General features: G+C 44.1%; 1 protein-coding gene across 1 annotated transcript in view; it reads right to left on the bottom strand.

The window, feature by feature from the left end:
• Positions 1-719: 719 nt before the first annotated feature.
• Positions 720-10416, bottom strand: part of Niban1 (niban apoptosis regulator 1) — a 140594-nt gene continuing 130897 nt past the window's right edge. Inside the window, exons 13-14 of the mRNA XM_015491704.2 lie at positions 6865-6976; positions 720-5060 (exon numbers count right to left, since the gene is read on the bottom strand). Coding sequence (XP_015347190.1) covers positions 3970-5060; positions 6865-6976 — 1203 coding nt within the window. The 3' untranslated portion in view covers positions 720-3969. The remainder of the gene's footprint in view (positions 5061-6864; positions 6977-10416) is intronic.

Genomic DNA, 10416 nt, shown 5'->3' with positions numbered 1-10416 from the left:
TTGGATATTGCAAATTTAGTATGGAAGCAGGAGAAGGAATGATAAAATTTATGCCACACTGAGCATCTCCATTGCTGCTAGATTTGATTTTTTATCTCCCCTGCCTGAGTGGTTGGTGTAGAATTAAAGCTGAGACAATAGACTTATGTCAGATGAGGAAGCAAATTTCCAGTCTAAGTTCATGTCAGGGACATTCTGGCCATGTCCACCCTGAGAATTTGAGTTTGCTGATTGCAGGATCACAACTACTGTGTTTGCTTTTATTTCTCCACCACCCACTATAGTCAGTGCCTGTATATAACAGATATACAGTCATTATTTTTTTTGATGAATGAATTCATGGATAAATGAGCAACTGTGAATGTCAGTGAATAAATACAATTTTATAATTACAGAAAGACTGAATGTTTTGTCCAATGTTACCCACTGAAAAGATATTTAAGATTGAACAGCCATTTAATGCTCTGAGTAATGGCCCATTTCTGTACTATGGGTGTGATCCAATTCCTAGAAAAATAAGCATATGCATTATCAAAGTGTAATTTCCCCTGGCATTAAGCGGCTTCCCTGCAGATTCCTTCCTAACAATAGAAAAGCAAAAGTTCCACAGTGTAGCAAGGGTGACTCACCTTTCATTTCTGCTCCTTCCAGCTCAAGTATGACATTTGCTTAAAAGATGAAACCAGCCCTATTCCAAATAAATGACATCTGGACAGCTCTTCAAGGATGAGGATTTTATTGGAATATAGGCACTTGGCAGAGTAAATGCATGGCTACAAAGTGTTTTGAGTTTATTTGCTTCAAATAGTGACCATAAAAATAAAACTACAGTATAGATTTATTTTTTTTTCTTCATGAAGTTGCAGACTTCTGAAGCCAAACCCCCAAACCCATTTGTTTATGGAAAAGTACGGAGGCACAAGTTGCCAGCTTTTTCACCTAGTGAAACTGTGTTGTTAAGTCAGCAATGTCCTTCCCTTTCCCCATCTGAAAATTGCTGTGTAGCACCTAACAGTCACTTTTTATAAGGAAGGAAAGTCTGGGGGAATAGTAAAACTCTCTGAAGTCATGGGCTCTGATCCGGAGAACTGCAAAACCAGCCTTGAGAATCTTTATAATCAAATATAGGTCAGACCTAAGAAACTGCTGTTCTTCACCTTCAGCCTCTTTATAAAGCTTTTGGAAAAACTGGAATCTTATCCTTATAGTCACAAGGGTAGTTTTTTTTCTTTCTTTCTTTCTTTTTTGGTTAGGAAAAAAATAGATAATGCAAGGCACTACTCTCTGTCCTCCAAACTACATAGGAAAAAATGACAAGCCAATTTTTTTTTCCCAAGGAAAATATTTTCTTCGTGAAAGGTCAACAGTAACATAAATGGTTTAATGTCATCATTTTTGCCAAAAACCATGTCTTCGGATTTTAGGCATTTCTAATGCTTTGCCCATAGCAGAAACCCCCCAGAGCAACACGTGGAGGCCTTTCACTGCTCATTGAGATCACAGTAGCCTCGCTCCCATCAGGAAGCCACCAAAGCAACACACACAAACCAGCGAGAGCAGCAAGACAAACACGTGGAAGTTCTTCCCTTCAAACTGTTAACACGGTTACAGATTAATGGCTTCTGTTTCCTGCTCCATCCTAGTATGTAACAAGCACTCTGCTTACTTGAGAGAACTTGTGAAGTGTGTAAAAGCAGAGTTCCTCGACTGCATTTTCCAGCACATCTTGCCACTTCGAGCCCCGTCCTTTCTGCCCTACAGGATGTATAAAAGAAGGGTATGGATACTGGTCCTTCTGAGTCAGTGAAATGAATCCTCCTTTACGGTTGGAAAGTTCTCAGCTTTTTTAAAGGGGGCAAGAAGCCCAGAGGTGAGCAAAGGGAGGAGACTCTGGAAGGGGCTGGCTGTGCCCTGGGACTGCACCCGCACCGAGATCTCCTAGGGAGAGCTCAGTCTGTGGGGCTGGCACTGCTCCTTTGGCTCCTTGCCTTACTGGGCGATGCTTCTGGCCCTCTGGCTATCAGCCCCTTGGACTTTGAACTTTATTGAAGGGAAGACTCACCAAGGGCAGAAAGCCTGCTTACGAACAGCTAGCTCCCTTCCTAACAGCAAGCCCCAAATAGCCCCTGCACAGCAGCGAGCAGGGTGTTCAGTTCCCACGTTTCCTGAGCAGGGTGACATGTGCCAGTTCCTGTAGGACGCCTCAGGGATATTAAAGTTACTGCACATGCAGGAAGCCATTACTCAGGGCTGTGGGCTTGCAGCAGGAAGCACATAGGATGACGAACCCCTAGGCTCTGTCCTTGAAGAGAGCTTCTGGGAGAGGCAGGAAGTAAACATGATTTCAATACTCGGGGCAGAACGCCAGGATGTGAGGGAGGGAGCCCAGGGTGGGCAGGGACCAAGGGAGGCGCGGCCTCTTGCCCTCCTCACCTGTGATGGGATCACCCCTGGACACGAGGGTCTAGCCACTCTAAAAGAAGCTGAAGCAATTCAACAGGAGACCATTCGGATACTATTATTCATCCTTTATGGGGAAGGGAAATATTTTAATTCTTGATTAAATGGCTGACCTGTGAAACCAATTCTCTGAAGAACTGATATAAATGTACTTGATGGGGATTATCAAAACAGGCTCTTAGGACAATATGTTGAAATCTAATATTAAAAAGTCTCTGGAAGGAATCTTCAGGATGTAGTACTTGGGACAATCTGGCATTTTCTGAAGGACAACAGAACAAATCTTAATTTTTTGCAAGTAAGTCCATTCTATCTTGAACATTAATGGTTAGAGACTATGCTCCATTTAGAAGATTTGGTATTCTCACAAATATTTCTATTTCCTTCCAAGAAGAAAGAACAGCAGCTTTTTCATGGTGGTATCCCCAGTGGTTTTAAACTCACAGGAACTCAATTAACTTGCTGAACGACCAAATGATTTCTACTTTTTGGTAACATTTTTGGAACTTGATTATACAAACCTTGGCTTCTGTCTTTATTCATTCCTTTTTTTATTCATTTATTTTGTTCCCTTCTGTGAATGAGTCAGGATCATTTGAATGGAAAGAGAGAAAGCTGCTATGGTTTGACAATTGGCACTTGTTTTTCTTCTAGACTAAATTCTCATGGGCCTTTTAATTTGTATAAGACAAAGCACCTTACCTTTTCTTTTTTTTATTACTATGCCTAATACTGTATGTGGCATGCAGTAGCTGTTCAAATAATGTTTTGTTTAACTAGTAGGCTTTAAGCTCCATAATTTAGCTGAGTTCTTTGCACCGTCTATGGCTAATTTGAAATGCTTTCAGGATTATATACGTCAATGAGATTTCCTTGCCTCATCTGAATTTCCTTAAAAGGTGATTAACTGATAAGAATCAATAAAGATTCATTAACAAGAAATTGATAGCAGAATTAGGAACAGGCCCAGACAAGATCACAACCTTCCTCCCTCAGTTTCTACTCAGCTTCTCCAGAGACCACACAGGCATGGGCGGCCCCTTGGGGTGCACATGGCAGGGGCCACTAGGGTCCTGACCTTCCCTTCCTTGCAGACTGACTGAGGACAAATGCTGAGTCTTGAAGAGACTGTGAACTTGATAGAGTACATGGTGAGGCTGGAGTTACAGTATATATTTGTATTCTTACTCAAAATTTAAAAGCCTTAAAGTGCAAGTGGAAAACTGCACCCGTGCAATGTGAGAATACCAAGCCCTGAGCTCCCTCTCCTGGCTTGAGCTCTCTCTCACCCCAGCCCTCAGTGCTTTGGTGATGCCTATTAAAATGCTAAAGCAATCATTCATAGTGGAGCGTCCTGTCCCACAAAGGCCTGCCTCCGTGTTCACACCCTGTGTGTGTTACCTCTGGAAATAGTTCAGAATTTTTTGATTAGCAACTCCTAAGCATACCCATAACTAGAACCCTTTAACTGACTTTGTTTGAAGAAAGACTATTGCCAAATTATCCCTCTCACTCCTCTGAGGGCTGCTCTGGGGCACTCTCCTGACAAGCTTCCCACTCCTTCCCGTCCTCTAGACCCTGGGTGTGGGGGGCGCTCTCGACCACCCACTGACACTCATGAACGCGGGCAGCCTTAACCTCAGTAACACTTCCCACAGCTGGGGCCCTGCAGCTTTCCCCTCCCATTGCTTCTCCTTCCTCAGAAACCTGGCTCTCTCTGGGGCAGCCGGGGTCAGAACCTACAGTGCCACCTTCCTGCAACACAGCCTCTCCTTCACAGGCCTCCAGCATGGAAGTCCCTGCTGCTGGCTCCCTCTCAGGGGGCTCCACAGCCTCTGCTGGCCCCTCCGCAGAGCCTGGACAGCTGGCATCCTGGCTGAACTCTCCACTGGCTGGCTGAGAAGCAGGGCTGCTGGCCTCTGGAAATGCCCCCGTGTCCACTCCGGGGACCTCAGCCTCTGGAAGGGGAGGTTGGGCCTCCATCTCACTGACTGGGCTTTCCTCAGAGTTTTCCTGGGGGGCAGCTGCTGGACTGCCATCGGTGTAGATTTGGGGTTCCTCTTCTTCTTTTTCATTTTCTTGGGGAACCAGGGTCTCATTTATGTCTGTTCCCATCCCTAGGGCTGACTCCGCTGGTCCATCAACCGTCACCGTCAACAGCTCTCTGAGCTCCTTCAAGGATCCTGAGGCAGCCATGGACTCGGGCTTTTCAGGGCTGGGTTCTTCATCCCCAGGTGGCTTTCCCGACTTTAGCTCTGATGAAGGTGTGCTCAGGGCTCCTGCAGTGCCCTCTGCAGCCAGGTCATTAAGCACCTGCTCATCCCCACCTGGAGGAGGGCTGGGCCCAGGGAGAGAAAGGCTTTCTCCTTCTGCCTCCGGCTGCTGGTGTTCCTCTGACTCCTGGAACACCTCGTTGCCACTCGGGGTCTCGCTATCTGGAGCTTCCGGAGGGACAAGGGCAGACAGTCTCCTGGCAGGGCTGGCCTGGTTTGACCCCGGAGGGGTTTTAAGATCTGTTAAGCTGGACACGCTTTCACTGGGCAAGGCCAAATTGTCTTCAAATAAGTTGTGTTTCTTCAGAATCGCAGCCTCCTTTATCACTGAGATACACCAGAAAACAAAACACAACATTAACACTCTGCTTGGCAAACCTGGATTTTCTGATTTTTATCCAGAAACCAAACTCCCCGCCACCCTCTCTGGATACCCACATTCTCAACTTCAAGACCCGGCTTATGGCCATCCTCTTCCAGCTCCCCTTCCCTGATGACCAGTGACTACAAATGTCTCTCCAGACTCAACCCTGGCAGCATTCATTCATTCATTTATTCAAACTGCAGATGTCTGTGGGGCATCAATATGGAACCAGCACTGAGAATCCAAGGTGCATTAGAGATGGCCTTTGCTTTCGGAGACTCATAGTCTACAGCAGCGTCTCACTCAGAGAGGCCCCATCACATTGCATGCTAATATGCGTAGCTCTGTGTGTCCACCTAGATTGGAATTCCTGCAGGGCAGGGGCGGCCTTTATACCTATACTTTTTCTCAGAGCATAGTCCTGAGTGTGTCCTAGGTGTTCAGTTCTGATTATGCATCTGACAGAGCCTCGTTGGCATGAAAATCTGTGCTCGCGGAGACCAGCCTCGAAGCCTTGGGAGGGAGGCAAGACAGCAACAACAAAACAGTAGCAGCTATTTCTGGCCACAGGCCTCCACTCCTGGCTGTGAGGGCTTGCAGTCCCAATAAGGCCACATTCCTGGGGGTGCCATCCCTATCAGAGGCAGTATAGACTTGTGTCTTTGGTATAATTTTTCATCAGCTCACCATAGACTATTCTAATGAAATTAGGATATCGTGACAATTTTCTTATTTTTAAAAAAAATTTATAGAATTTTATTTGAAAAACAGGGAAATATAGAATACGTGAAATTTTTAAAGTGCATTGTGACAATTTCTTTTTTAAACATTTCTTTATAATTTCATTAAAAAACACACGTGGGGAAATACTGATATAATTAGGTTTTGACAGTTTTCTGACAGAGGGCAGTCAAGTGTCCAAAGGAAAGGAGCCTTCTTCCAAATCACCCAGAGGTGGCTGTGATAGCTGCCTGCGGCCCTGACAGGGTCTTCCTTGGTGTGGACACCATGCCGGCCCCTTTACATGCCTCATCTCCTCAATCCCTGTGATTAGCTACTGTGACATGCATGGGCCTTGTGCACAGCCAGTTTTCTATGTGGAAGCATTTAGGGACACTCCAGGTCTCTGCCACGGAGACCAGATGCCTCCTAGGCCTGCAGTTTGGTGGTGGCCCTCTCCAGCATATTTTTATCAAAGTGTCCCCATTTACACTCCAATCCCAGGCAAGGTCCGATTCCACAGCACACCGGGTGCCAGAGTCCTAGTAAGGCTCCCAGGGCACTATGTCATCATCACTCTGTGTCTTTTTCTGTCTGGCCTAGCGAAGGTGAGGAATGTGCTGAGCAAGCTTTGGTAGAGCCTGCGGCTGGAGCCACCGCTGCCCTGCTCCGGGAGGGGCCCTGAGCCTCTGCCCACAGCTCTTTCCCCGGTTCCATGTGACACGGTGCATGGAGACAGCTCTTCAGAAGAGACCCTCATTTAATTCCCCTAAGCCTCAATTTTCTCATCTGTTAATGGAAGCTTTACATTCCCATCTCCAGAGTTCATGTTTGTTGAAAGAGGATAATATCTGAAGGGCTAGAACACTGAGTGTCAAATCAGGGGAGCTCAGTCAAGGTCACCTCCTTCCCCCCGCCACCCTTGCTCTCTAATGCCAACACACCAATGCCAACTGTCTCTTCCCCTTTCTTAGTCTTCCTAAGTCCCACTTCAGAAGTGATTCCCTCTACAGAGAGTTCCCTCCAGTGCCCGGTAAGCCCTCTTACCTTTTAGAGCTTCATCAAGGAGGATCTGATATAAAATCTCCTCGTAGACATTTTCAACGTGGATCATATTGGTGTGATCTGCAAAGATGAATTGCTCGTATTTCTGAAGCTCCTGAAGAGACAGAAATAAGAGGATAAAGAGGAAAAGCCGTGCAATGGGATTCCTGGTCTCTGGGAAGATAAGGCAAGGGTGACTCCCACTTGTGATTCCCCCATCCTGGGAGTGCATGGAGGGACGAGGATCATGTTGGCCCACAGGCAAAAGATGCTTAGATAACAACTGAGTCCAGCCATCGTTGACTGTGTTCTCTCCAATCTGAGTCACTCTAGGCACCCAGGCACTTTTGCAGGGTTAACTGCCCAGGACAGGGTGGTGCTTGACCATTGGCAGTTCCAGTCCCTTCCCTCATCCTGGGCACACATCCTAGGTGCCTCAAGAGGGAAGACAGAAGAGATTTTTGGATCATCTCCAGGCCTTGTCAGTGGTTCTGGGCCGCCTTATTTTCTATCATATCCAATGTATTTCCTTTTGAATTTAATGCCAACAGTATTTTATTGTATATAATATAATACACAGATTTTAAAAGTACAGTCCAATAATGTTAAACATATAAATATACCTATGTAACCACAACCCAGATCAGGATGGAGAACACCTCCTTTGCCCCCAAGGCTCCTCCTTGGCCCCTCTCCAGCCCATAGCCCTCCAACAGAGAAGCACCATCTGACACACGTCACGATAGATTCATTTTTGCTTGTTCATGAATAAACAAAATTATATATTCATTTGTGTTTGCTTTTCAGATTTTTCCATGTTTCTGCATATATCTATAGCTCATTCCTTTCCATAGATAAATAACATTTACCATATGGATAAACTAAAATTATTTATCCATACTCCTTGGACATTGAGATTTTTCCAGTTTTTGACTGTCAGAACTGCCATGTTATTGGTACATATTAATTATAGAGAATTATGGGTTTTGTTGTGACGTATTCGTACATGCATAGTACTTATTTTGATCATCTGCACCCCTTCGCACTGTTCTCTCCATGACAGTATAATGTATTTTGACATATCATACATACATGGAGTATAACTTCCCAGTTTGGTGGTTGTACATGATGTGGAGCTACACTGGTTATGTATTCATATATGAACATAGGAAAGTTATGTCCGATTTATTCTACTGTCTTTCGCATTCCCATTCCCCCTCCCTTCCAATCTGGTGAACCTCCACTCTTCCCTCCCCCCAACCCCTCACCTATTGTGAGTCAGCATCCACCTATCAGAACATTTGGCCTTTTGTTTTTGGGGATTGGCTTATTTCACTTAGCATGATAGTCTCCAGTTCCATCCATTTACCAGCAAATGCCACAATTTAATTCTTCTTTATGGATGAGTAATATTCTATTGTGTATATGTACCACATTTCTTTATCCATTCATATGTTGAAGGGCATGTAGATTGGTTCCATAGCTTACATTTAGTGAATTGAGCTGCTATGAACATTGATGAGGCTGCATCACCATAGGATGCTGAGTTTATGACTTTGGGGTATATGCTGAGAAGTGGTATAACTGGGTTCCATTCCAAGTTTTCTGAGGAATCTTCATACTGCTTTCCAGAGTGGTTGCACTGATTGCAGTCCCACCAGCATTGCCTTTTCCCCCATATCCTTGCCAATATTTATTGTTACTTGTTTTTGTTTGTTTGTTTGGTACTCAGGATTGAACCCAGGGGTGCTTAACCACCGAGCTACATCTCCATCCCTTTTTATATTTTATTTAGAGACAGGACAGAGCTATAGTAACAAAAATGGCATGGTATTGCCAGTTGCGTAGGGCTTCGCTAAGCTGCTGAAACTGCTGGCTTTGAACTCATGATCCTCCTGCCTCAGCCTCCCGAGCCACTGGGATTACAGGTGTGCACCACCATACCTAGCTATTATTTGTATTCTTAATTATTGCCATTATGATTGGAGTGAGATGAAATCTCAGTGTAGTTTTAACTTGCATTTCTCTATTTGCTAGAGATATTGAACATTTTTTAAATATATTTGTTCACTGATTGTATTTCTTCCTTGTGAAGTACCTGTTCAGTTCCTTGCCTATTTATTGATTGGGTTACCTGGTGTTTTGGTGTTAAGTTTTTTAAGTTCTTTGTAGATCAATGCTCTATCTGAGGTGCAGTTGACAAAGACCTTCTCCCATTGTGTAGGCTCTCTCTTCATGTTTTGATTGTTTCCTTTGCTGTGAAGAAGCTTTTAGTTTGATACCATCCCATTTATTGACTCTTGATTTTACTCCTTACACTTTAGTAGTCTTGTTGAGGAAGTTAATTCCTAAGCTGACATGAAGGAGATTTGGGCCAACTTTTTCTTCTATTAGGCACAGAGTCTCTGGTCTAATGCCTACCTAGGTCCTTTATCCACTTTGAGTTTTGTACAGGGAGAGAGATAAGGGTCTAATTTCATTTTATTGCTTACAGATTTCAGGTTTTCCCGGCACCATTTGTTGAAGAGGCTATCTTTTCTCCAAGATGTGTTTATGGTGCCTTTGTCTAGTACAACTGTATTTATGTGGATTTGTCTCTGTATCTTTATTCTATACCATTGGTCTTCATGTCTGATTTGGTGCCCACACCATGCTTTTTTTGATACTATACCTCTCTAGTATAATTAATTTAAGGTCTGGTGTTGTGATGCCTCCTGCTTTACTTCTCTTGTTGAGGATTGCTTTGGCTATTCTGGGCCTCTTATTTTTCCAAACTAATTTCATGACTGCTTTTTCTATTTCTGTGAAGAATGTCATTGGAACCTTAATAGGAACTGCATTAAATCTGTATTGTACTTTTGGTAGTATGGCCATTGGGACAATATTAATTCTGCCTATCCAAGAACATGGGAGATCTTTCCATGTTCTAAGGTCTTCTTCAATTTCTTTTTGTTGCTGAATCTGGCTTTGAACTTGTAATCCTCCTGCCTCAGCCTCCCAAGCCATCTTCTTCAATTTCTTTCTTTAGTTGAACAGGGTTTGTTTGTTTGTTTGTTTGTTTGTTTTGAGGCCTCAAGGACTTTATTTATCTTGGGTATATACCTAGAAGTGAGGTTTCTGGGTCACGAGGTAGACATAGCTTTAACTTTATAAGAGTCATGTGAGGATTATTCAAAAACATTCTCCTCCATTCTTCCAACTGACCCTGACATTCACCCATTCCTTCTAAGACAGCCCAGGCATGATGCAAAATCCCTTAACCTTTTCTGATTTCTAAGGATTTCCCAATGGCTGCCTGTGATCAGCACAAGGACAGGGCAGGGATCATAGTGTACCAAATCATGTTCCAGTGATTAAGTCAGCAATCTTTGCACTGATGGTTCTGGCTCTTAGAGAACTGGAGTGGATTTGATGCCTTCAGCAAGTGAGTGGAAATCATAACATTCAAACAAATTTCAGTGCTAAGACTTGGAGGTGCTATGGTCCAGGTTTGTAATACCAGTAGGCAATGATGGGATCCCTTGATACCCACCTGAGAGGAAACCCAAAGGCTTG

Source organism: Marmota marmota, unplaced genomic scaffold (genome assembly GCF_001458135.2).
Source record: "Marmota marmota marmota unplaced genomic scaffold, marMar, whole genome shotgun sequence".
NCBI classification, from domain to species: Eukaryota; Metazoa; Chordata; class Mammalia; order Rodentia; family Sciuridae; genus Marmota; species Marmota marmota.
The sequence above is the reverse complement of the archived record's forward strand: the minus strand, read 5'-3'. Positions and strand labels throughout refer to the sequence as shown.